This window comes from Cladophialophora yegresii (assembly GCF_000585515.1).
Source record: "Cladophialophora yegresii CBS 114405 chromosome Unknown aczIN-supercont1.3, whole genome shotgun sequence".
NCBI classification, from domain to species: domain Eukaryota; kingdom Fungi; phylum Ascomycota; class Eurotiomycetes; order Chaetothyriales; family Herpotrichiellaceae; genus Cladophialophora; species Cladophialophora yegresii.
The window spans coordinates 666,202-691,222 of record NW_006913047.1 but is presented as its reverse complement, the minus strand read 5'-3'; the positions used below and the strand labels follow the sequence as shown (position 1 = coordinate 691,222).

Genomic DNA, 25,021 nt, shown 5'->3' with positions numbered 1-25,021 from the left:
GGTCGACGACCAGTCCAACTCCTTTGACAGTCATTGTACAAAGTGTTGAGCACAGCACCATCTCGCACTCCAAATTCATTTGAAAGTCCTGATTTTCAGGGCCTCTATTAACCACGCACCTTTGCTCCAAGCGCCGCCTATCCGTGAACAATGGCACTCTCAGCATATCGACACCTCCTACGAGCCACCCGCATAGCATTCCATGAGGACTATTACTTGCTTCATGCTGCGAGAACCCAGGCACGGACAGGTTTCGACAACTTAAAGTCTTTAGATGCCGATTCGGAGGAAGCTATGAAGGGAATTCAGCATGCAGAAGGCGTGGCTACGGTACTAAGGCACAATATCGTGCAGGGGAAGAGGGTGGAAGGGTCGGATGTGATAAGTATGTATGGACAAGACTGAATTGTGAGCACAAAACTAAGACAGTACAGAGCTCAACATACACAATGACACCGAGCGAGGCGACAATGACACAGTCAAGAATCCATTGGCACCTGGTGGAAAGGTCAAGGTTGGAGGCCTATGAGTACCGACAAAGAACTGCCTCGTTCGGACTTGTGTACAACATCATGATACCCAGTGACGGCTTGCTATGCCGTTTAAAAAGTTCCCCATAACGCCATGCTGAAGAATGTACAACACCATCCACAAACTGCACGATTCAATCCCCAGCTAAGCTAGCATATTTGGCCTCTCCTTGACCCGGCGGAGGTGCAACGATGAAACTAGCAGTGTCACCCTCTTCACCAGCACCTTCGATTAAAGCTTGTTGATCTCCGGCGGCAATAGCTCTCTGACCACCTTGTTGCTGCTGCTTGATGGCAGCGGCTTGGTCTCGACCCTCCCTGGCCCATGCCATTCGCTGGTCTCTATCGGTATTGTCTAGGGGCTTCGGTTTACCCCATTTGATCCGCAGCGGACATCCTTGAATGACTGCTTTCCCTTGGCAATGCGCGGCGGCGGCTTCGGCGGCTTCCCTGGTGGCATACTGCTCCACAATTAGCATATAAGTCCTGAGTCAGGAGAACCCGGGGACCGAGTAGCCCAACATGGGCTCTGGGAAGGACTCACGTTGATAAATGCGCAATGCGCACGGTGCGAACAAACGATTGAACGGAGCTGGCCGAAGGGAGTGAAGAAGGTACGGATGGCATGCTCAGGCAAGTCATCCTCGACGCCGGTAACGAACAGCGATGTAATATTGGGGTCGGCAGGGGGTAACCAGTCCTCTGGTTGAGGTGGTCGAGCTGCGGTGACAAGTCTGGCTCCGCCTGGGCCTGTTTTGGTGCCTCGCTGCGCAGCGGCTCTTCTGGAGTCCGCAGTCCGGATTGGACCTGGCCCCGGTCCATAACCACTTTGTCTCTGCTGCTTTGGCTGTTCTTCGGACTGAGTTCCTTCTGCTTCCAGCCGTCGCTGTTTCTTGTAATATGGCTCGCTGTTGGCGAGTCTGCGGAGCAGATCCCTTGCCTTCTCGTCTGTCTTCTCATATGCTTCGACTGCGCCTCGACCTTCCTCGATCTCTTTCTCGTGTTCCTGCGCATAGAATTGACGGTTCACATCGGACTGCGGGCCTGGGGCCACCATTTTAAGGGCGGCATCTCGAACAGTGATGGGCAAGCCGAATGATAGATCGAGCATGCAGGATTGACAGCAATTCTTGAGTCGCGCGCACGTGAGGCAAATATTTGTTCGCTTCGTTCTTGCAGTTCGGTCGGCTTTCCACCGAAAAACCGTGAATGGTCGTGTGCAGATCTTGCACTCAGCGCCGTGTTCCTCCTTCAGCATCTGAACATAAGGGTTGTCGGGCAGGCAGTTTTCGCAACTGGATGGGAAGTCGGTCGTCTCCCAGCCCGACCGATTCAGATCTTGCTTTATCTGAGGTGGAGCCATGTTGGCACAATCGCGGGTAGGTTGTACGAACAATGTGCAGGGCAATGGTTGACACCGAGCAGCAGGGAGTTGAGTCCAGATATTTAGGGATAACAGCACCCGGTTGCTAGCTTATGGTGATTTTTAATATGACGCTGCAAAGACAAAACCAGCGGGGCTCAAATGCCAGCCTTGAACGGAGAGGAAGGTCAGCCGGACTTTCACGTGCAGGCGTTGGAGAGATCTCGGTCCCGGTGGCGTGAAGGATTCCAGATCGCCAGACTCGGGAGCCGCCATTTCCATGGACATGCCCCTGCCAAGACCAGGCTAGTGGCTAAGAAAACCGACATTGATTGGCCTGTCCCAAAATTTTGATCTGGATATCCGGGTCGTTCGTTGTTTTCAATGCGCTCCGCCTGCAACACCGCTCATTTACTAGGATTGCTTCATCAACCGCTTGTCGCTCTCTATATTGGCGCTTGAGTCTCCAATTGTCTTCCAGTCCAGTTGCTTCTCCTGATCTTGTCTTCATCTCGAGGACGTCATCGCCATCTCAACATGGCTCCCTCCGCAATTTCTCCATCGGTCTCCCTCGAGCAGGAGGACCACGCCCGCGATGCCGCCTTCAACAAGGCTCTCCACGGCAAATCATCTGAAGCCCAAGGTGGACTTATGGCGATGCGCCAAAAGGACAGATCGGCACAGAAAGCAGCCGTCGACGAGTACTTTAAGCATTGGGACAACAAGGCAGCCAAAGAAGAGACCGAGGAGATTCGAAAAGCCAGACGAGATGAATATGCTACCTTGACAAGACAGTATGATCCGGCTCCCTCGGTATAACCGCGATCTCACACTGACTGTGGCTAGTTATTACAACCTCGCCACTGACCTTTACGAATATGGCTGGGGTACTTCCTTCCATTTCTGCCGCTACGCCTATGGCGAGTCTTTCTACAAGGCCATTGCCCGGCACGAACACTACCTAGCCTTGAAGATGGGCATCCAAGAAAACTGGCGTGTGCTGGATGTCGGATGCGGTGTTGGTGGGCCAGCGCGAGAAATTATCAAATTTACAGGAGCCAATGTTGTGGGATTGAACAACAACGACTACCAGATTGAGCGGTCATTGAAATACGCAAAGAAGGAGGGCATTGCGGACAAGTGGTCCGCCGTCAAGGGCGACTTCATGCAGATGTCTTTCCCTGAAAACAGCTTTGATGCAGTTTATGCCATTGAAGCCACAGTTCACGCTCCCAGCCTGCAGGGAGTTTACGAGCAGATCTACAAGGTGCTCAAACCTGGTGGCGTTTTTGGAGTCTACGAATGGCTCATGACTGACAAGTATGACAATAACAGTGAGTTATCCATCGCCAGAAGTCCGTGTGCTGAAAGCAGATTCTAACGTGGTCGCAGACCCGGAGCACCGAGAGATTCGACTTGGAATAGAGCAAGGCGATGGTATCTCCAATATGGTCACGGTCTCTGAGGGCTTGGCTGCTATTAAAGCCGCTGGGTTCGAGCTAGAGTACCACGAAGACCTTGCAGACAGACCAGATCCCATCCCGTGGTACTGGCCTCTTGCTGGAGACTGGCGATACTTGGCTACCTTAGGGGATGTTTTCACCATTGCCAGGATGACTTGGTGGGGACGAGGTCTCATTCACAGATTCATTGGCCTAGGAGAGACCCTGAAGGTAATGCCTCATGGTACGCAGAAGACGGCAGATAGCCTGGCGTTGGCTGCTGATTGCTTGGTTGCCGGTGGAAAACAGAAGTTGTTCACACCTATGTACTTGATGGTTGCGCGGAAACCAAAGGCTTAAGCTTGTTGGCATAGTTGCTGATGTTAAGGAGTTCTGGTGGATATGGGATACTGTAGACCCAAAGTAACCGCTCGAGGCTGTCATTAGCCGTTATTAGCTAATTCAGAACTGTACATACTTTGTACCAAAGGCTTGCTTTTGGCCCAGACAAATCGCATGGGCCGTGAGAGCATTACGAGTGCGACGTTGTTTGCGTGTCATTATGTACGAGTAACTCCCGTACACTGCTAGGTTTGAACTCGCATCTGGCACAGAGTAGAAACTCTTGCCAGCGGCAATAGAGCGAGGAACGACACGCGATAGGCCGGAACGTTGCACCGCCACAGGTCCTTCCTCCCGTGGCGAAACTGCTTGCGTGTACTCCGTACGAGTACGTTTGATTGAGATGCAGAGATTCAGCATGCCACCGAAGCACATATAGTAGCAATCATGTGGTCATGCCGTGAGCAAATGGTGCTTACAATATGTCAATGCTTTGGCTCCGCATGACTGTGATTGGCGATTGCGATATCAGCGAAGGAAGCTGAGTGAAGCAACCATGAGCTCAAAAAAGATGCCCGATTTGGGGTCCAGGGCTGATGCCAAGCGAAGCGCGGTTCCTTTCGGTTCGCCTCAGCGACAAGTTCGAGTAATCTTGTGATGCCGTGGTGCCTCTGTCCATTTTGATGCAAAAGGGGGCAAAACCGCTGAAACAGACTGTGCAGGAAAGTGTCCAGGCATCAGCCCACTGCACCACGAAGTCCTCCCACAGCCGCAATAGAGCTGTAGAGCTCCATGTATCAGGAACATATCTCCATCACCACTCCAGAAGCGGTTCCTGGGCTCGAGCAAAATAAGAAGTTCCAAGCACCCAGAAGCTTTGCGAGGTGGAGGAGCTGAGGCTAAGGCTGAAGCAAACGATGATCCGGTGGGTTAGTAAGGAGCTGGGCTAGTGGAATCGTGCAACATGATTCGTGCTCCGGGCAAGCTATTCCCCAGTAAATCGCTCTCTCTTGCGCCTTAAAACTTGGTCATATGTCATCGTTGTCGCAAAGACTCGATAAACGTGGCCCCCGACTGGCTGCTGCTGTGGCTATGACTGCGTGTCGCGTCGTCTTCCGCTGCCCTGTCTCCGTCTCCTGGGCCAGCACTCGCCTCTGAGCCTCTGACGAGGCGCAGTCCAGGAAGATGCGTGTTGGTGAACCGGTTTGTATATCTTGAAAACCTTCATACTCTTGTTTGCGTCAGCGTCTCTACTCTTGGTTTTGTCCTGCTCACCGTCTCTCCTTCCTTTCCTTCATTCTCGTTGCTGCTTCAGATAGACTCGTACCCGAGAACCTCGCCTCTGCTGCCAATTCCTAAGCGCCGCCGTCACCATGGGCAAGTTCAGTCTTGCTCTCGGAGCAGCAGCGCTGTTTGCCTCGATTGCGCCTGTCATCGCGGCGCCGGAACCAGCGACGATTGGTTTCAAGTTTGAGAAGAAGCGCATGGCAGCAGCGGATGCACCCCACAAATTGACTCGGAGGCAGACCAAGACCATCTCAGTTGGTTTGGACAACGAGATCCTCCTCTACTTCATCAACTGTACAGTCGGCACTCCTCCTCAACCCTTCTCGCTCCAAATTGATACCGGCTCGTCGGATATTTGGTTCCCTGCTGTCCAGGCAGACATCTGCCAACAAGATCCTGACAACTGCCCCCTGGGCACCTACGATGCTACCGCCTCCTCGACCTATGTTAATCCCAACCTACCCGAGTTCCAGATCCAGTATGTCGATGGCACACAGATCGCAGGTGCATACCTTTCCGATGTCCTGAATGTTGGTGGAACACAATTGACAAACATGACCATGGCTGCCGCGTTGCAAGCCAACACGCGAGGCATTGGCATCATGGGCATTGGGTTTGAATCTGGCGAATCGTCGGCCGTGCTCAATGGCTTCACCTACCCTAACGTCATCAATGTCATGAAGAATGAGGGCAAGATCAACACCCTGGCATACTCATTATGGCTGGACGACCTCGACTCGAACACTGGAGTCATCCTGTTCGGTGGCGTCGACACAAACAAGTATCACGGCGACCTGGTTTCTCTGCCCATCCAGCTTGACGAACAGACTGGGACGATCAGCTCATTCACCGTTGCATGGACCGGTTTGACCGTCCACGGAAGTGGCCAGACCTCTGACTTCTCACCAAGCAACCCCCAGCCTGCCATCCTTGACTCCGGAACCACCGATACTCTCCTACCTGATGATATTGCCAATAGTATCTTCAATGTATGTCTCTCTATAAATGCTTCCTCCCCCCCACCACTGTGTTTGCCTGCTGACAACGGACCAGGGCGTCGGAGTTTTGACCGATCCGCAATTCGGAAACGTTGTCAGGTGCTCACTCGCTAACGATGACTTGACCTTTACCTTCACCTTCGGTGGTCAAGGCGGAGCAGTTGTCAACGTGTCTCTTTCCGAGTTTGTGACTCCTCTACTCACAACGGACGGCTCCCAACCGAAGTTCGACAATGGCGATGCCGCCTGCTCATTCGCTATTGAAGCCGCCGGGGACAATCCGATCCTGTTCGGCGACTCCTTCCTCCGCAGCGCCTACGTTGTCTATGATCTGGAGAACGCACAAATCGGTCTCGCTCAAACCAACTTCGATTCGAGCAAAGCCGACAGCGACGTCCAGGTATTCCAGGTCAGCAGCGGTATCCCTAATGTCGTGTCGACGGCGTCTGCAGCGAGTGTTGCACAGAGTTTTACCGGTATCCCACGTATCACACAATCGACCGCGACGGCGACCGGTGAGCTCGGTGGAGGTACCAGTCGGAGCGCGACCTTCAACTTGACCCCTGCGACGGCGACCAGCACCTCCGGCTCCGGGTCTGGATCGGGTAGTGGAAGTGGTTCGGGTGGTGACTCGAATGCTGGTCATGCCAATTTCCGCGCTGCCTCTATGGAGACGACCAGCATTTTGGCTGCAGGTGTCGTGGTCCTGGGTTTCGTCTTTGGCGGCGGCTTGATGGTTTTCTAGGGGCAACGGCCGCGATAGTCTGTACAGGATGTGTACATTAAGGCCAGACATAAACGGAATCGGTTGTCGCATATGCGGGACTCGGCCACATATCCTGGACATAGCGCCCATGAAGGTTGGATTAACTTACATCTGGATGTCCGCTGTTTCTTGACGCATGAATATGACTTGCATATAAGATGAACTGGCCGTTATTCCACGTATCTTATCATTTGGCTTCTCCCGGGCCCTCATACACATCGCATACAATTGCAGACCACGACACGCTCCGAAAATCAAGCACGCGAGAAAAGGTATGGGAACTGTGACTTTATGGGGAAAGGACTACCAGGGGCATTGTAGGACCCATAATTTGGAGTACCTAGTGTACGGGGTATCCGCGCAGTGTGTCTATGTTAACGGTTGTGCTTCGTGTATCCCGCCTGTTCACGCTCACGTGGCGGACCATACGGGTGCGCGTGCGGGTGGATAATTTGCTTTTCGTTGGGTCGAAAGAACAGTCTACCTCTTCTCTCCAATTTAGTGCTCCGTGTCATTCTCATCGACACACTCCCTTCTCATGCTATCAACACACCCTCATCCTCACCCTTATCCTCATAACACTCATCTCTCCTCGTGCACCGTGTCAAGCGGACTGTGAGGAAACGCGGATCCATCGCCGTTGACGCTATTCGAACTATCTATCGCGGTCAACCAGGGCATTCGCCTCCGGTCGCCCTCCGCGCCGGACTCGTCCCAATCAACTTCCAGCCCGACGTCGTTGCCGTTGGGAATCCTGACGTCTAAGAGCCTTTCGGCATTCTTGTACGCTATGGCTTCGAAGTCTTGGTCGTTTATCATCCCGCTTCCGTGCAGCGCGTGCATGAACTTCACGCCGTCCTCGTGCGCGCAGAATGGGTAGTCCACAGAGTACAGGACCTTGTCGGCGCAGCACATGTGGATTAGACACGCCATGGGCGCGAGGGAGAACATGCCTGCAGTGGTGATGTAGATGTTCTCATGCCAGACTTGCAGGAGGTGGCGCCTGGGTTTGGACTCGGAAGGCCACGTCCTCTGGACGAGCTTGTGGATTCGGTCGATGAGGAAGGGCAACGTTTCGCCCATGTGCCCGAGCAGGAGTTTCAGGTGTCGGTGCTTGTCGAAGAGCTTGCTCGCGAAGAGGCGCATCACGTGCAGGGCGACTTCGCTGTGCCAGTGGAAGCCGTGATTGGCGAGGAAGTTGGACACGTTGGCCGAGTAGTTCCCGTGAAACTCGGGCGACGGGGTGCTTTCGGTGATGGGTTGAGGGATGGCATGGAGGTAGACGGGGACGTCGAGCTTCTCGTGCGCGGCAAAAATGGGCCAGAAGAATTGGTCGTCATAAAACCGCCCGTTGGCGGTATTGTCGATTAGGCTGCCGACGAACTTGAGTTCAGAGACACATCTGTCGAGTTCTTTTGCTGCTATTTCGGGATGAAGCATGGGTAGCATGGCGAAGGCGGCGAAGCGGTCCGGTGAAGGCGAGGCGTTGATCGCTTGATATAGTTCATCATTTGCCGCTTTGCAGACGTCTGGTGGGACAGGGATCGTGTTGGGCCGATGTGAGATGACTTGTAGACTCACACGTCCGTTGTCCATGGCCTTGAGACGTTTGGGGCCAACTTCGCGAAGAGAGGTCATAATGTGGGACATTGTATCCGGTAAGCTGGTCTCAATGCCTTGAGACGTGTAATAGTCTACCACAGCCTGTGAGATGAAATGCTCCTCGAGCGTAATTAGAGGTACTTTGGACGCCATTTCCGATGCGATCGATTGCTGGCTAAACGATGGAAAATGCTAATCTAGAAAATTGTTGATGTCTAAGTCGTCGTCAGCGTGTTGAGTTAAACAACATATGATGGCAAATTGATGTCGGAAGGTTTAGGAATCGAGTCCGTCCGGCTAGAAATTCCGGCCTCTCGTCGTTGGAAGGTGCGATGTGTTAGTCCTTGCGACAAGACAAGCAAAAGAGCAGGAGAGAAGTCATGGCAGCTTCGGTGATCGATGAACTGCCTCGCCATCCATGCTTCAACCCCGCAGTAAAGATAGGACGTAAGCCCGTGCTCTTGAAGGCGAGAGACCCCATTCGAAAGTTGAGCATGAAGATGGGGTGCGTTATGCGGGATCTGGAACAGGGTTCGCAGTCAGTCCAATGGGAAGAGAGGGATGGCGTGACGCCAGGGCAGAGTCGAGAAGGGTAAAACCAGGACACTGAGGATTGGTCTTGTCGGGCTATTCGCGGGTTGCGGAGGTGGCAAGGGACTGGACCGGAGACTGCCGCCTACTGCGTATCGCGCATGCTTAGACCCAAGTATGTGGTTCCAAGAGACACTCAAAGTGATGGGAATGGATGGCGGAATGGAAAGGTTGTCAAGACCATGGCGACACTGGTCTTGAGGCGCAGAAAAGAGGACACAGGCAAAAGCAGAAGGTACACGCTACATGGAGAGGTTCTCCGCTGAGGCAGGGGCCAGAGGTCAGTCTGAGCACAAGACTCTCATCCACATGGCTAGGTTGTCGTGCAAGGCATCAATAGACAAGCTATAGGTGATTGCGAGATTGATCCCAGGGCTGAAGAGGAAGATGGTCGTTGAAGTTGAGATCAAACCGTTGTTTTAGTGACATTTTGACGTGCGTTGTGAGTGGCGGAAGCGTGATTGAGCTTGGCGCGTTCACTGACTGCGAGCTGAGCGGCCAGACGACGAGGAGGACCCTTGCTGTTCAGGGCTGAGACGCTGCCGTCCAGACCACACTGTTGGTTTCTCGAATCGTGAATATCATAACTACCTGTCGCTCATTCATATTACGCCCGTCAATAGTCACCACCTACGCTGTATCTGCGCTCTAGACACTCAACAACCCCCCAGCAACTGAATTGCGCGGGGTGCGGCCCTGGTTCGACGTAAAAAATCCAGGCACGAGATCATCGGCGGTCACTCCTGTGAAAGGCTCCTCCACTCCGACGCGCGAAATTGCCATCTTAGATCTGTGCGGCGACTACCACATATTGATGGCCTCCCAAGGAGGCCTCACGCGCCGTCGCGGTGCGGGAGGCGGGGCGGTCACTTCACCAAACGGGGACGACGAGCCCTCGAGTAGCCGTGTCACGTCTCCTGTTCCGAGGCAATTCCCTGACCGCACCCCCGAAACCGCCTACGAGTCGAGCGAAAATGGACACAAGATCGCATATGATCCGAGAGACATCAGCGAGAGCGCCGAGCGCAGTAAACAGCCCAAGCTCACGTTAATGGAAGAGGTCTTGCTGCTGGGACTGAAAGACAAGCAGGTAACAGGAGAAGTTTAGGCTACAAACGGGCGGATGCTGATAACGGTCACCTAGGGTTATCTATCGTTCTGGAACGACAACATCTCTTATGCTCTCCGAGGATGCATAGTCATCGAGCTGGCTTTCCGAGGCAGGGTCAGCATGCAAAACGACTCGTCCAGACGGCGGTTCCCCCTCTCAGACCGAATAATCGAGGTCATAGATGACACACTCACGGGAGAAGTCTTGTTGGACGAGGCTCTGAAGATGATGAAGTCGAGTGAGAAGATGAGTGTCAGCTCGTGGATTGATCTCATGAGCGGTGAGTTTGTACAGGTGTCGTCAAATCGGCCCGCCGCTAAGATCGTGTCCAGGCGAGACGTGGAATCTTATGAAGATCGGCTATCAGTTGAAACAAGTCCGCGAACGCCTCGCCAAGGGACTCGTCGACAAAGGCATCCTGCGCACCGAGAAACGGAACTTCCTCCTTTTCGACATGGCCACTCACCCCGTGGTCGACTCCGCGGCCAAAGATGAGATCCGAAAACGAGTACGCAATGTGTGCTCCAACCGAACTGTCGTCCTACCTCCGTCGCAATTTTTGCCTGCTGAACTCGACTTCAGGATGCTGAGAACAGTCAGCATGGTCTGTGCTGCTTATGCCGCCAATGTCCTTGAAAATGCCCTGGTAACCATGAGCCACGAGGCACGAGAAAGAGCCTTTGCGCAGGTCGATGAACTACTGGCGGAATACTCGCAGTGGCCCTTTGCTAAAAGAGCAGGAGGACAACAAGGTATAGGGGCAAATATTGGCCAAGTGATTGCCGACGAAGTTGGGAAGAATCCCGACAAGGAATTACAACTCGAGGTGAGTTCTCTGGCCCCATCTCACGGGGATTCAAGTAGGCCGTCTTCCTTCCCACTGACACGGCTTAGGTTGTTGCTGCATGTTTGAGCGTCTTCACTCGACTCGACTCTTTGTTATAGGGCTTGCCCAGGGGGGAGCTTCTTGGACGGTATCCGATCTGTTAAACAACCGCGGCTGTACCTAATAATCGGGATGCACGAATGGTCCAAGGTGGACACTCCTGCTGCAGGATTGAATGGCTTTTGAGCGGGATCTAACAGGTGACTTTGGGCACGCAGGCGTTGTGGTGGCACTTGGCAGATGTTGCTCAGAGTACCACAGTTGGCCTTCATCAAGACATTGCACCATTTGAGAGTGATGTCAACCTCCGTTTGCACCGGATCATTGCTCCATGAATGGAGTGGAGAGCAACGCCCGTCAAGCCATTATCTCATTGCTGAGGTCTTTGCAAAAGTACTTAGAGCGATCGATTCTTTCGGTGAAAGACGGTGGAGATTCCCTTCAGGTTGCTCAAGCATATAATCAAGCTGCGCTTTCGCCTGCATTGACCTCTCCGTCCGATCTCCCCGTGTCGAGGACCGCTCAATCGTACAGTATTGTCTCGGTCCCTTCAGACATATTGGGACCTGCAGCGAAGCGAGGCCCTTGTTCGCACGGAATATACGGCTGGGATTGTTAGTGGACGTGCGCGACACGCCTCTCCTTCGCCGTGATCTTGTTTCCCTGTCCTTGACTCCTCCATGATTCGTCTCACACTAGCCTCACGATGATAGTACTGAATGTAGCTACTCTTGTACCCATACGCAAATACACTAATAGTAGCCAACATCCACATAAACACCATATTGACAGCTACATCTGACATAGCCTCCCCCGAGTCAGTGTATAAATCGGGGGCAGCCAACCACCCACCAACAGTCTGCCAGGAAATGCAAAGCTGCAACATCCTTGGTTCTAGCCACGTGCACCCCGTTCGATATACAGGGTCAAAAAGCTTGTCTAGAGGGCGTAAAGTCGGAACGGGCCAACATCGTCGGTAAGAGCATATGAGACACCAGGCCATATTCGAGAAGATTTTGTCTGCTCAGCTCAGCTAAGTAAGTTACTGTGGTACGTTGAATGCTGAAGAACAGCCCAACAGCAGAACCTGCCAACCACAGACCAAAAAGAGAAATGTCTTATCAACGGACTTGAGCCGACTTGATATCTTATTAGTTCAGATGACACTATCTTGGTGGCGTAGTACTCACAGGCGGGACCTGAATACTCATCAATATGCATGCTAAACCCCCAGGTACGGGTCATATTTACTCGAACCCGCAACCTTGAGGTTGGATCTTATTTTAAGAGCCACACGCTCTACCGATTGAGCTCTGTGCCGTAAGTCAGTGAGGTGGCCTTAACCTCGGACGATGCTCATTGAGTAACTTACACCCCGGCAATCTGTGTGTGATTTTGAGGCCAAATCTTGGGAATGCCAAGTATAATCCTCACATCACCGGGTGTGTGGTGGGTCTTACCTTATGGGACGGGGATGGGGACGGATGTTCTAGGACTTCGACATGTGAAGGACATCGCATCAGCCGTGCGACCCAACAAAAGAAAGCATGGGCCGAGACATTCCTTCAGGAAGATGTCGTTACAAGGCGCCAAACCCGTTCTGTATCATCTCACCATATTACAGAGTATTGTCGACGATGGAAATAGTGAAAAGCATCAAGTACTTCGTAGAACTGTTGACCGACAACTCGATGGATGACGATGGCGATTGCAACCGTGCCAAGGCGCTATTAGGCTTTTGCCGGCACGTGGGTTTCATCCCCTTTTGACATTGAATGGGCCCCGATCAGGACGAGTCGTTCAGCCCCATGGGCCATGATCCCTGTAGCATTATGAATATACAGTATTCCATCTTAGTACTATCGAATATCTGCACCCAGGCTCAGCCGCAGCAGACATCGTCCGCAGAACGGTCAGACCAAATATTGGACCGCGGCTTAGCCTGTGAGCTGCTTGATTTGATACGAGGGAGCAATGTCGATTCGAATCTATAGTTTTTGTGTTGGTCTATGGCTTCTAGGTCTCACGTTCCTGCTCACGCGAATGCCGCAGCACAGATGCTTCCTCCGACACGCAGAATAGTGTGAATGATGCGAACACACACTTGCAAACATGACAAGCAATCACGGCCAAGTCGTACAGGCTTCTAGAACTCTACCTCCTAAACTTGGAAGAACCGAGTAACCGCACTTGGCCGACGCTCGCTCTCGCTGGCACGACGCTCCGCAAGGTTCTTGGCATCGTTGGCCGCGATGATGTCTTCTCCCGTATTCGGGTGGTCCATCATAGACTCGGTGTGCGGGAAGAAGCGATTGAAGATCCAGTAGAAGACGCCGGCTGCGACAAAGGAGTAGACATAGCCGATGGAGAAACTGCGCGAGGTAAAAATTAGCGTTGCTCGGGTTGAATTGCGTTTGGAAGTACGGGGTAGCTAGCGGCAAACGGTCCGGGGGCAAGGTATATATTTGCGGAGTGAAAGGAAGGAAAAAGGCTTACAGGTGTTGACCGCCCAAAGAGACGCCGGTCTTGCCATTACCCGCCACGACGATGTTGTTGACAAAGCCGGGCAGTGGGGGAATGCAGCCGATGAAAAAGGCGACAACGGCACGCCAATTCGTGGCGAACTTGGGCGAGTAGCGATAGATGCCGTCGAAGTTGTACATGTCTGGCACGGACACATTACCGCGTCGGACGATGAAGTAACTGCAGTGAACAAGTTAGTGCTTAGGATCGCGGTACCTGGGGCTGGTATAGGATTTAGGGGAACGTACTCGCACATCAGAATGGATGTCATGGGTCCCAGGAAAATGGTGTAGCCGCCGAGGAAAGCAAGGAATTTTGCAGCCGATGCGAGAATTTTCCACTGTGCTTGTGGTCAGCGAGGCCATAGTAGCTTTCCGAAGAGACAGGCGGACTTACCGGAACAAAGGCCCAGCTACCAATAACAGCGGCCAGCAGTTGACCACGGCGGATGTTAATGTACTTGGGACAGAAAGACATGAGGTCGTTGGCAGCGCTTATGGAATTCGCCGAGATGTTGATGCCGAGGGTGACGATGATCAAGCCGATGGCACCAAAGGCGGCAGCGGCACGGCCGCCATGAGATCCAGACTCCATCCAGAGATTGATGATTTCGATAGGGTTCCAGATGACATGGCCATATGCTGACTGAGCGGCCGCAGCGGTGAAGATGCCAAGCAGGCCAACGATAGCTAATGATCCGAACGGTGAGCAAGACCGCCATGAGAAATCACGGTTGGGGAACTTACTGAAGATGAAGGGTATGACGATGGCTTGGACGTTCTGAGCGCTGGGTTTGTTGGCGTACCTCGAAAAGTCGGCTATGTAGTTGAAAATATGAGTGGGGTGCATGTGAATATTGCATTGAAGGCATGAAGAGGCATCTTTCACATACCTATGTTCAGGCCCAAGGTGGCGTAGTTGCCCAGCACTCCGTTGAGATCTGCGAAGGCACTCTGCGTCAGAGGAGTCGACAGATGACGGGGTTCAAGCACCACTTACTGCCGAAAAAGGCCCACGCAAGTACTGAACCGCCGATCTGATTGCCCCGTGTGATGACCGTGCTATTACTGATGGTGCCGCCGGCTCTGCGTAGCGTGTCACCGAAGATGGCAAAGAAAATTATGGGCGCAATAATGCTCTTGAAGGCGAAGAAGTATTGGACCTTGGTGATGTTAGCCGGCTCCACGAATCAGCGGGGCTGGCTGCAGAGCCATACCTTAGTGTAAGGTATGCATAGGAAGGGCAGCTGAAGCAGAAAGTAGAGCAAAAAGCCAATCATTCCTCCCGTGGTGATGCCCTCATCAGCAGGTATGTGATTGGGGATATTTGCAAAACTCGGCCAAATTGCTGTGAGTAAGACGGTCATACATTGACCGCCAGTCGTCGTTTGGACACTGTATATACAGTCAGCCTCCTGGAGTGGTGAAGCCATTGCTTGGACACACTAACCCGAGCCAGACGATGGCGAGGACGCAGCGGGACAAGACAACGAAGTAGCTGAAGTAGTAACCAAATGGCATGCGGGACAGAACGGGGAACGGAGTGTGAAGCTATTCGACATAAGCTCAATTCAGTCGTTTGGAGGCACAACCTACAATGGCACCCATTCTGCCGTTGACGGTGATGACAAGACCCATGATAGAGTTACCCAGGACACAGGCGCCGATGGCCATTCTCCAGCTGAGGCCGACGGCAATCATCGAAGAAGCTACGCAATCAAAGTCTCAGAATTGTTGCTCTCTGTGATCCAACGGACAGATCACATCGCAAGGTCCTTACCAACTTCCCAATTTGAGACGGCCCACGCATCGGCCATCCAGTAGGCGATGTACGCCCCCCAGTTCCATGTGCGCTTTGATGGAGGAATCGGGTCGAAATCGGCGTTGGAGGCGCTCTTTGTAACGGCAAAGCTGCTCTCCTCTTGACGAACCTCAAGGCTGAAGTGCGGCAAGCGTCTCCTGAAGTTGGACACGTGACCAACTTGAGCAGGCTCGACGACGGCGGGACCGAGATTCTTCTCATTGTAGTAGTCCTTTTCGCCCGATGCCATGTTGGGCGGTGGTAGGGCTATATGATGATGTCGGATCAGGGCAGAAAGAATACAGGGAGAAGGGATGGCGCTGAAATCATATATAAAGAGCGCTTGTAAGATTTCTCTCGACGATGCACAATGGCGTCGCAAGCCTTCCAGCCCGTGCCTTGTGTGCTGATAAGCATCGAAAGCCTCGCCGAGCACTATCAAGCCTATGACAGAGGCTGGTCGCCTCCCCCAAGATAAGGAGCGCAGGGACCAGTAACCAAGAAGGCAAATGCAACCGATGATGAAGATAAGCGAATGGCAAGAGCGCGGAGATAAGGCGAAATACGTAAGGTGGATGATCACGAGGAAATCCTTCGTCGTCACTAGCGGGCCAGGCTCCCCGGCTCCCCACGTTGAACAGACTTGCTTCTGTCAGGCTGAGAGATGAACACCAGTGATGGTGTCTGAGATCGGTTCGGGCTACGGACTTTGGAAGAGGGAAAGATGCATAATTACCTGCGGGTCAACAGTCGATGAATGCATACATCACGTGGTACTCACGTGCTTAATGATGTAGCTGGAGCACGCTTTCTACTCCAACAGCTTCCTGCTCGACCCCGTCAACTACCTGTGCACAAGCGAACAGCAGTGTTGCTCTCGTAGAAATGGAATTTTGTGGGGAAAGTGCGTGGCGAGACTCTATCCCGACGAGACTCTATCCCGACGAGACGACAGGTTCTGCTTTGCGTGCGGGAGACTTTGCAGATGGGATGCTCAACCACTCCGTTTTTTCCTTCAAGCTACCCGTTGTCTCGAACACGAGGCCACGGTTGTCCTTCTTCATCTTGTCTTTGTCCTCGAAGCCAATGCATACCAAGACCTATTGTTCCTCCTGCAAACTCACAAAGCCTAGGACCCACTGATCACACACTAAACTCCTCGAGACAAAGGAACGCTTCGGCGACCCGGCACATCTCCAGATAAGAGTCGCTTCGCGCCCCCGACAAAGTCCTATCAGCATGTTATATCCATTTGCTGCAAAAATAACCCTCCCACCATCTGTGCCAGAAGCACGATCCAGCTGACTCTACTACCCAGTGCTATAATTCCAGTCCTTTGCAACAAACTTGAACCACCCCGCCACCATGTGCTACACCTACGTCACCCGTCCGTACTGTCCTTGCTGCCGTGTATTTGTCAAGAATGTCAACGAAGAAGATATTAAGGAAAAAATCTGCCCTATTCACGCGCCTTGCAAAGTCCGGCAGCGACGTCCATTGCGCCGAAGCCCGCGGGTGGACGTAGTCGGGACTGTCTGCGCGGACTGCACCTGGAAAGGAGCAAGGGCACTCTTCGCCCGTTCTACTGCAGCCGAGCGCCATCGGACCACATTTCCCCCTCCAGAAGAAGTATCTCCCGTGCCAAACCCCATTGGTGCGAATGGCTCCTACGTGGGCGGGCACGTCGAGGAAATCCACGTCGATACCTTGACCCTAGAAGACGGTGCAGACTTCGAAGCACAAGGCGCCTCCTATCTCGGAACTGAGCTGATGAAGGAACTCGGCGAGCAGGAGATGCAGCCCACGTATCCCGCGAGAAGACATTCTGGTGCGCTCTCGACCGCGCTGAGCAGCTCTTCTGACTCAATCCAGGGCTCATCTCACTGCTGCTCCGTGCCGAAGAGGGACTCCGCCCACATCGGATCCGTCCCTATGGGTCTCGGCGTGCCAGGCGCACCGACAATGCCCAGAGCCGACCGCTTGAGACTCGCCGCTGCCGCCGCCGCATGGGCTGCATTGGCAAAGTCCTCACCATCACCACCCAGGAATGCTGGCTCGAGAAGACACAGTCGTCCCTACGACCCGGCTACTCCGCCAAGGCCGCGATCATACCACCAACCCCAGCGCCAGTCCATGGGTCCACCCGCTCATGGTGGTGCTCACAAGAGGGAAAACGTTGCACGTAAGTGAGAATCTGATGGTTCATCCACATTGCTAAGCCAAGCTACCCTGAACGAGGAAGCTCTAGCGTTGAATAAAGGTAAGTCAGCTCGTCCGCTGCGTCGAGGAGTGATCTCTGAGGTGCGCCATCCGCCATCCGAACAGAACAAGAACACCGCTCCAGTAAGTACTATACGCACATGCACTCCGCTGTCCGCAAAGTATACGTCAATATATGCAATATAAGTCATGCGCCGGATTTGAAGCGATACATGCATGCCGGAATCCTTCGTACCTCAAGGTCAGTCACTGTATTATGCTTCCGTTCTGATATGCCCTGAGATTTGAAAAGAACGGGCCTCGTGGTGAAACAGAAGTTCGAACTGTGGTGTGTTTCGCCTGTTCTACATGCTCGGCCTTGCTTTCTTTGGGTTCCGGCATCAGTTTGGCCCATTCAGCGTGCAAGTCTTAATGTTCTTCAGACTATTTCGAAAGGCCCATGTAAATGACCTTCGGTAGAAAGCACTCGAATGCCAAAAAAAATCAATGAACACGAGAAGGATGGTGCCCATCAGAGCGTATATGTGTCTGGAAGCGTGTTACTATATGGTACATGCAACAACTCTGCAGGGTCACGCTTGCACATTCAGCATGTCATATCAAGCTAGTATGTAAAGGTGGTGGCGCATCCTCGGTCCTATACTACAGGTAGACGGAGACACTGGTGGAAATACTCTCACTTCGCCTCGGCGGCCGCCCCGTCCGAGTTGTCAACATCCAATGCTGCCATTTCCTCCAAGGCGCGCAATTTGCCCTTCACCAGTGTAATGTCATATGTCGCCTCACCCGATGCGGCGGCCTTGAGTTTCCTCAGCCTTTGTCCCTCTTTGCCTGCGTTGCCCAGCACTCCGGCTATGAGAGCAATCGACCGGAATGAGTCGTCGTTCGCAGGAATAGGATACGTCACCCATGTCGGATTCGCATCGGTATCGATGACTCCAATCGTAGGGACGTTGAAGACTCCGCACTCGTGAAGGCATACCTGATTTTCAATCGGGTTCAGGCAGATGACCAGGTCGGGCCGCATGACTTGGTGATTGCCTCTGGAGAGGAGATCATTGTATCTTGTCAGTTCGTTGTCATGAACGTCCACGACCTTGACAGCGGCATTGCCTAGAATTTGTTGACCATTCGTCAAGGAGCCGGGGACCCAGCGGTGGAAAATATGGTATCCCTCCGCCAGCTTCGCCGAGTTGACAGTTATTTCTTCCATACCGTCTCTTGTGCCGATGAACAGGATAATCCCGCCTCGCTCAGCGACTGCTTGGACAACCTTCGCGGCGCGCTTGAGATACGCGTATGTGATGTCCAGAGATATGATGTGGATTTCGTCTCTGATGCCAAAAATGTAGCCGCTGTTGGAAGGGTTCCATAATGAAGTGTGATGGCCGAGGTGCGTCTGATTTGCTAGTAGCATGGGAAGGGTCAGGTCGTCCGCAGTGGGAGGACGGCGAAGGATCGTGGATGGATCGTAGGTTTGTGAGAGGTGAGTGCCACCCCGGTGTGCTTTCTGGATGGTCCTGCGATGGCGGTTCAGGTCTTTGAGGCTGCGGAAGGGGAGGGAATCAGGCGTGTTTGCAGGCGACGTTGTGGTTGATATCGACTTCGAGGCAGGTGGTCTAGCAGCGGCGTGGGCATTCACGTCTGCTCGAAGGGCGCTGATTTCTTCCTGTTGCGAGTTGATCATATCCTCGAGCACCCTGGTGGCGGGCGTCGAAGCGCGGTCGACCGTGTCGAGGATACTCGAGACATCGTCAGGGTGACCTGGTATCCGAGTCGTTCCTTTCGGATCTCTTTCTGACGGTCGGAATATAGGATTGTCCTCTGAGATGCTGCTCGCATAGGCTCGCTTCAGCCTCCGCGACGACTGCGCCAACACTGTGCGCCCTAGACGAGTTTAGCTCCTGTCATACATCGCCGTGAGGACAACTTACCATGGCGGGCGCAGAGCTGTCTAACGATCATGGATGCTCTGGTGCAGCAATCCAAATAATATGTCTAGATTCCCCGTTTGGATTGAAGCTGCTGTTCGAGGACAATTTCTCGGCAAACCCACCAAATCGAGCAACACTAGTCAGTGGTAGCGAGCTCTAAGGAACGCCGACTGTGGAACTCGTTCACTCCATCCTCACTTTCAACTCAGTCATCTTTCATCCCGCTTTCCTCATTACGCAGCTTGTCAAACCTCCGGCTATAGATGTGACTACATGTTTTCAGGCCAGGAGCTTCGTGTCCTTCACAGCCACGCAGATAGGCGCTTCATAATGTACTCCGGATGCTGACTGCGTGCGTGCAGGGACTAGAGCGACACATTTTCAAACACGGAAGCCCCTTCCTGACCTGTAGTTTCGGGATATCTGCTTTCCGCTGCACAGGCCCGCAAACACGAAACAAATCCTCTCCTTCTCATCACGCTTGACGGTTTGTTGCTATCAATTTGTATAGCTAAACAGATGCAATGTGGTGGACGTCACGTAGGGTTATGTTTGGTATATGTTTGACTCGTTTGATCACTCGGATAGACACCTTTGCCAAGATCCGAGCCCTCAGAACAATGGAAGAAGATGGAGATAAAACTCCGACATGCTTCCCCGGTCATGCTGATTGTCCCCCAGCTTCAACTACCAAGCCAGAACGGCAGTGACGCCTGCAGCTTGAAAGTTCGGCGATCGAAATGGTACGTAACCTACCTTGGGTAGTCTTAGTGCCAAAATTGAAGTCATCCCAGGATCGACCACGCCGCAACTTCAATCCTAGGAAGACTCGGCGCTATGGACGACAGACCTTTGACCCAGATCACCTGGTCAAATACAGCACTAAATGGAAGTACTGTCGTCTTTACAACTTCCCGTTCCCAGGCTCTCATTGGCAACCACGGATGCGAACGATCGTGATATCGGTCGATGGCGGCTCTCGCGGCAACAATCGAAGTGATCCCAACTCCCGGGCCGCATACGGAGTGTACTTTGGTCCGAAGTGTCATCGCAATGCATACGGCCTGCTTCCCCAAAGCGTTCCACAGACAAGTTCACGAGCCGAACTCGAAGGAGTGCACAAAGCTCTCGAGATGGTGCAGGCCATGAAGCGCGAGGGAGAGCTCGACGGATGGCGTGAAGTGATCATCAAGCTCGACTCGGACTATGTCGCAAAGAGTCTCTGCGACTACATCTGGACCTGGGAGCACAACGGCTTCAGGACCAGAAAGGGCACGCCTGTTGAGCATGGAGATGTCATCCGAGAGATGCACGCAACCATCACCCAGATGGAGAAGGAGGGCGCTGTGCGATTCTGGAGGGTCGGCCGCGAGTGGAACAAGGAGGCCGATGCCTTGGTGAACCAGGCGCTCGACGATGCTGCTGATAGTGGGTACGGGAGCTGTAATTGACGGAGCCTGCGTGCTGAGCGAGACGGCAGAAAGGCACACTGAGGGAAGACTGAGTGTGGTGGTGGCTCACAGGGAATGTTTTGGTATTTCGCGAGGCAAGAGTTTGCATAGGCGGTTGGGTTTTCTACACAGTGCTGTGTAGGAGGGGTATTACTTTCTCGGTGATTGTGACTTGGCAGAATGGTTTACTTAGTCTTATCTAGTTTTGGCCTGCTCCGGTCATAATGGTTGTGGTAAAAATAATTCCCACAGACATGATTCTGAGTTGGCTGGACTTCTGTTAGTGCGCCCGAGGGATCGTGCAGCTCTTGGCGACACCAAGAGGATTCTGAGTTTCATGAGGCTGAATGGGTGCATGTGGCTGCAGGTCCCCAGGCGCGCCCCCAGCGACTCCCAGTGACCCCTTTTCCCTCGCTTGGCCAAATCTCCCGAACGACGGGCGGTCGCACGCCAAGCAACCCGCCGCTTCTTGTTTGTTGCTGGTCGTTCCTCCTCAAACAATCTTTCTCTCTCCCTCTCCTCCAACTGGCGCTTCTCCCCTGGAAAATGGCTTGGTCGTGTTTCGCTTCTGCCCCCACGAGTCTTGTCGACTTTTTCTCCTCCAAGAGCTTGCCCCTCCAAGCTTGAGCCTGCCCGCGGCCTTGGGTCGGACATGCTCGTACCCTGCCTCCCTGGCTAAATCAGGTCGCACAAGAGTCTATTTGGTGTTGCCTATTGGTTCCAGCCCAGCCACCCGACAGCCCTCCCTGTAAACCTAATCAGTCTTGCAGACAAGAAGTTGCGACAGGTGTCTTGAGAGCGCAATTTTACACATGCCTTGACCTGTCTGTCTGCCAGCTAGTCATCACCGACCAGTCCCATTGAGGCCGTCGCTTTCAGCCTTTGCGTTGCTTGCAGAAACCAAGTGGGTTGCGAAGGTAAATCCCCTGCTGTCGGTTACCAGCCCAGACCGCGACACTGCAGTTGGCCCTCCAATCCAAGTACATATCATTCTCCCAAACCTACGTGTGCGTCTGCTTCTTATTCTCACTGCCCCAGCCCCTCCTTCTGTCAACACTGGTGTCGTTGATACCCTCAAGCCTCTCATTATTGTTATCGTTCTTGTGCAAAACACCTGCAACTATTACGTGCGCATTCCCTCTTTACATCCAATTCGCTTTCACAGCCGCCAGCAACAGAGCACAAACCACAAATCGCACTCTTGAGAAGCATCAATCTCAACTCAGCACACGAACCAAGTATCTCCACCACTTCGAAGTACTTCACAATGCGCTCATTCGCCTTCTTCGCCGCCTTACCACTCCTGGCATCTGCCTGGACCGAACACACACTCCTCACCCGTGCGACTGGAAACGCGACAGCTTGCGAATCAGGCGATAAAGTGTGCGGGGCCTTCTGCATACCTTCGACTTACACCTGCTGCCCTGATCTGGAGGGAGGATGCCAAACGTCCAAATCCGTATGCCAGGAAGGGGACAATGGTGTCTACGGATGCTGCCCGATCGGCGAGACATGCACAGGCAACGGAGGTGCCGAGTTCTTGGATGACTCGTCGGACGACAACGACAGCACCGATTCATCTTCCGAAGGCTCAACCGATATAGAAACGGCTACAGCCTCCAACGACGCACGACCTGTTGTCCTCAGCCAGGGCTTGATGGTCGCGGTTGTCGCTGCTGGTATTGTCGGCCTGTTATAATGGATTGCTTGATCGACCTGCGCTATTCGGCCGCCAACAGTAACAGGATACTCTTGTGCGAAGTGCACGAGAGAGGCCATCTGTCATATTAGAGCGCTGAGAGGGGCTCGGATGTTCGCAGATTCTTGTATTGATATCCCCCTGTTGCATACTGGAGCTTCTACGGAGAGGATGAAGGGTTGCGAGGTCAGGCGTCACCATGATACACACATTGACATGTTCATATATTGATATCCCGTGTTTTCATGATGCATACAACTTTGCATCTACCTACGTACCTAGGTAGTTTACTGTCTTTGGAGATGCGGTATCGCATTTCGTTGTTTGGCTAATACGATGCCTTTGAGACCTGCGCCCTTCACATTGCAGTCGTCCATCGGTGCCTCTGCCTGAGTGGCCGTTCAGAGTAATTCCAGCGCTGACCCGATTCCAAGCTCTCTGCATCCAAGAAATTACCGTGCCCCATGCTCCGTACCTGTCTTTAGGGCATTGAAGAACGCGTCTGTCACGTGATTATGGCACGCGGTAATGCAGCACGTTATCACGCGACTAGCCTGGCGAGCCCGAAGGGTCCGGTTCCCCTTGCTGGCTTTGCCTGGCTCGCCTGCTTCACCCGTATCTTATACGGTCGTGGCCCAGTGGGTTACCCCGTGGGGACCGTCCCAAACTCCCACGCTCTCGTCAGCATTGTGGGCGTCATAGTTAAGTGTGTAAGACCTATTGCCGAAGGTAAAGCGTACAGTCAGACTAAGTTGAGTAATATAGGCAGTGGCGGGTCGCAGCTGCCGTGGCCTAAATACGACGTAACAATGCCCACCTGTCTGGACCTGATTCTTCCCCACGTTACGATGCAAGAGACATGTGGCCGAGGTTGGAGACGGCAGATGTACCCCGGCCAGCTTCTCCATATGGAGTTGCTGGCTGCCATGCCACCAGTCCGAGTTTCCAAAGGCAGTTCTACCTGCCTAACTTGAACTCGACGATCCAAGAGAGACTCGTACACCGTGACACAGCTGTCCTTTTTTTCTTCCCGAGCTTGCGTTGAACAAGCCTTACAATGTCGACCATGAGAGCAGCCAGATTCTACGGCAACAGAGACATTCGCGTCGAGGATGTCCCGGTTCCGGAAGCAGGGCCGGGAGAATGTGTCGTCGAAGTCGAATGGTGCGGCATATGTGGGAGCGATTTGCACGAATACGCCGCCGGTACGTTTTGCACCCGTCGCGTCGATGAGCGGTTTTCTAAATAGGTATTGTCTATTCATCACAGGGCCGGTCCTGATGTCAACGGTCGACGCGAAGACCGGGGACCCCAAACCCTTGACTCTAGGGCACGAATTTTGTGGTCGTCTCAAATCCGTCCCCGAGGGATCGAAGTTGAAGGTCGGCCAGGCCGTCATGGTCGACCCGCACTGCATATGCCGCCAGTGTCTCTGTTGCACGTCTGGGAACGACCAAATGTGCCAGAAGCTGGCCTTTCTAGGAGGCCACAACGAGCGTGGGGGCGGACTGTCCGAGTTTGTCGCGGTCGAAGAGGCGCATTGTCTACCCCTGCCGGACACGGTCAGCTTGGAGTCCGCTGCGGTGATCGAACCCCTGGTTGTGTGTCACCATGCCGCCAAGGTCGCGGGTGTCAACTTGAAGGGCTTGGACGTGCTGATCCTGGGTGGAGGGCCCGTGGGCAGTGCTCTGATTTCAATCCTCCGGGCGCACGAGGTGGGCAGGATCTTCTTGAGCGAGCCGACCGCGAAACGAAAGGAGCAGAACAAAGAAGTCGTCGATCGGGTCATTGATCCGCGCTCGGAAAAGGTGGGCGACGTTTGTCGAGAGCTGACGGGTGGCAAAGGTGTGGATGTCGTGTTTGATTGTGCTGGCGTGCAGCCTGGGCTGGAAGCCGGTTTTGACGCCCTCAAGCACTCGGGCACCTATGTCAACGTCGCTGTCTGGGAGAAGCCGGTGAGTCTAGCACCCCTGTTGGCCACATTTACCCTGATACTGACACTGCGTTGCAGATCCAGATTCAGTTCCTGATGTTCTTCTTCAAGGAGATCAACATCAGGAGTTCGTGCTGCTACAACGAAGAGGACTTCAAGGAGGTCATGGAGTTGATGAGCAAGGGTGAGTTGGATGCTTCGCCGCCAGTGTATTCAACTGCTAATTGCATTCAGGTGCGTTCAAAGGATATGAACGAATGGTGACGAGTCGGATATCACTTGAAGATACCCAGTCCAAGGGGTTTGAGGAATTGATCAACAACAAAGACGATCAGATCAAGATCCTGATCTCTCCGAAGGTCAAGTAGACAGTGGACACCTCGTGAAGCCTACCTAGGGTAGTGCCCGGCGCTGCAGAGATCTAAATTCTAAATCGCTGGCATCGGCGTCTTCCTTGGTTGTTGCGGTCTCATCACTCTTACTCTTTCTTCCGATGCTATCCCCTTTTTCGGCCCTAGTGTCCAACTGCCCGCACCTTGGGAT

General features: G+C 53.3%; 11 protein-coding genes across 11 annotated transcripts; 7 read left to right on the top strand and 4 right to left on the bottom strand.

The window, feature by feature from the left end:
• Window positions 1-150: 150 nt before the first annotated feature.
• Window positions 151-529, top strand: A1O7_03959 (uncharacterized protein; the record flags this gene model as incomplete). Its single annotated transcript, XM_007757975.1, has 2 exons — window positions 151-385; window positions 435-529. 2 exons carry the CDS (start codon window positions 151-153, stop codon window positions 527-529), a joined length of 330 nt encoding a protein of 109 aa, XP_007756165.1.
• Window positions 530-664: 135 nt separating this feature from the next.
• On the bottom strand, window positions 665-1,893 carry A1O7_03958 (pre-mRNA-splicing factor slt11; the record flags this gene model as incomplete). Its single annotated transcript, XM_007757974.1, has 2 exons — window positions 665-991; window positions 1,075-1,893. 2 exons carry the CDS (start codon window positions 1,891-1,893, stop codon window positions 665-667), a joined length of 1,146 nt encoding a protein of 381 aa, XP_007756164.1.
• Window positions 1,894-2,430: 537 nt separating this feature from the next.
• A1O7_03957 (sterol 24-C-methyltransferase) lies at window positions 2,431-3,695 on the top strand (the record flags this gene model as incomplete). The annotated part of the gene is made up of 3 exons (XM_007757973.1): window positions 2,431-2,687; window positions 2,740-3,227; window positions 3,286-3,695. 3 exons carry the CDS (start codon window positions 2,431-2,433, stop codon window positions 3,693-3,695), a joined length of 1,155 nt encoding a protein of 384 aa, XP_007756163.1.
• A 1,355-nt stretch (window positions 3,696-5,050) lies between these two features.
• Window positions 5,051-6,707, top strand: A1O7_03956 (uncharacterized protein; the record flags this gene model as incomplete). The annotated part of the gene is made up of 2 exons (XM_007757972.1): window positions 5,051-5,953; window positions 6,018-6,707. 2 exons carry the CDS (start codon window positions 5,051-5,053, stop codon window positions 6,705-6,707), a joined length of 1,593 nt encoding a protein of 530 aa, XP_007756162.1.
• Window positions 6,708-7,310: 603 nt separating this feature from the next.
• On the bottom strand, window positions 7,311-8,483 carry A1O7_03955 (uncharacterized protein; the record flags this gene model as incomplete). The annotated part of the gene is made up of 1 exon (XM_007757971.1): window positions 7,311-8,483. One exon carries the CDS (start codon window positions 8,481-8,483, stop codon window positions 7,311-7,313), a length of 1,173 nt encoding a protein of 390 aa, XP_007756161.1.
• A 1,252-nt stretch (window positions 8,484-9,735) lies between these two features.
• On the top strand, window positions 9,736-10,977 carry A1O7_03954 (uncharacterized protein; the record flags this gene model as incomplete). Its single annotated transcript, XM_007757970.1, has 4 exons — window positions 9,736-10,011; window positions 10,066-10,312; window positions 10,365-10,858; window positions 10,927-10,977. The coding sequence occupies 4 exons, from the start codon at window positions 9,736-9,738 to the stop codon at window positions 10,975-10,977; spliced, it is 1,068 nt and encodes a 355-aa protein (XP_007756160.1).
• Window positions 10,978-13,079: 2,102 nt separating this feature from the next.
• A1O7_03953 (uncharacterized protein) lies at window positions 13,080-15,491 on the bottom strand (the record flags this gene model as incomplete). Its single annotated transcript, XM_007757969.1, has 11 exons — window positions 13,080-13,290; window positions 13,415-13,621; window positions 13,690-13,781; window positions 13,838-14,130; window positions 14,188-14,259; window positions 14,334-14,381; window positions 14,441-14,603; window positions 14,658-14,835; window positions 14,891-14,991; window positions 15,037-15,149; window positions 15,221-15,491. The coding sequence occupies 11 exons, from the start codon at window positions 15,489-15,491 to the stop codon at window positions 13,080-13,082; spliced, it is 1,749 nt and encodes a 582-aa protein (XP_007756159.1).
• A 1,115-nt stretch (window positions 15,492-16,606) lies between these two features.
• Window positions 16,607-17,431, top strand: A1O7_03952 (uncharacterized protein; the record flags this gene model as incomplete). Its single annotated transcript, XM_007757968.1, has 1 exon — window positions 16,607-17,431. One exon carries the CDS (start codon window positions 16,607-16,609, stop codon window positions 17,429-17,431), a length of 825 nt encoding a protein of 274 aa, XP_007756158.1.
• Window positions 17,432-18,137: 706 nt separating this feature from the next.
• On the bottom strand, window positions 18,138-19,426 carry A1O7_03951 (small subunit ribosomal protein S2; the record flags this gene model as incomplete). Its single annotated transcript, XM_007757967.1, has 2 exons — window positions 18,138-19,348; window positions 19,396-19,426. 2 exons carry the CDS (start codon window positions 19,424-19,426, stop codon window positions 18,138-18,140), a joined length of 1,242 nt encoding a protein of 413 aa, XP_007756157.1.
• Window positions 19,427-22,113: 2,687 nt separating this feature from the next.
• On the top strand, window positions 22,114-22,545 carry A1O7_03950 (uncharacterized protein; the record flags this gene model as incomplete). The annotated part of the gene is made up of 1 exon (XM_007757966.1): window positions 22,114-22,545. The coding sequence occupies one exon, from the start codon at window positions 22,114-22,116 to the stop codon at window positions 22,543-22,545; it is 432 nt and encodes a 143-aa protein (XP_007756156.1).
• A 1,057-nt stretch (window positions 22,546-23,602) lies between these two features.
• On the top strand, window positions 23,603-24,846 carry A1O7_03949 (uncharacterized protein; the record flags this gene model as incomplete). Its single annotated transcript, XM_007757965.1, has 4 exons — window positions 23,603-23,750; window positions 23,815-24,500; window positions 24,557-24,662; window positions 24,713-24,846. 4 exons carry the CDS (start codon window positions 23,603-23,605, stop codon window positions 24,844-24,846), a joined length of 1,074 nt encoding a protein of 357 aa, XP_007756155.1.
• Between the last annotated feature and the right edge of the window lie 175 nt (window positions 24,847-25,021).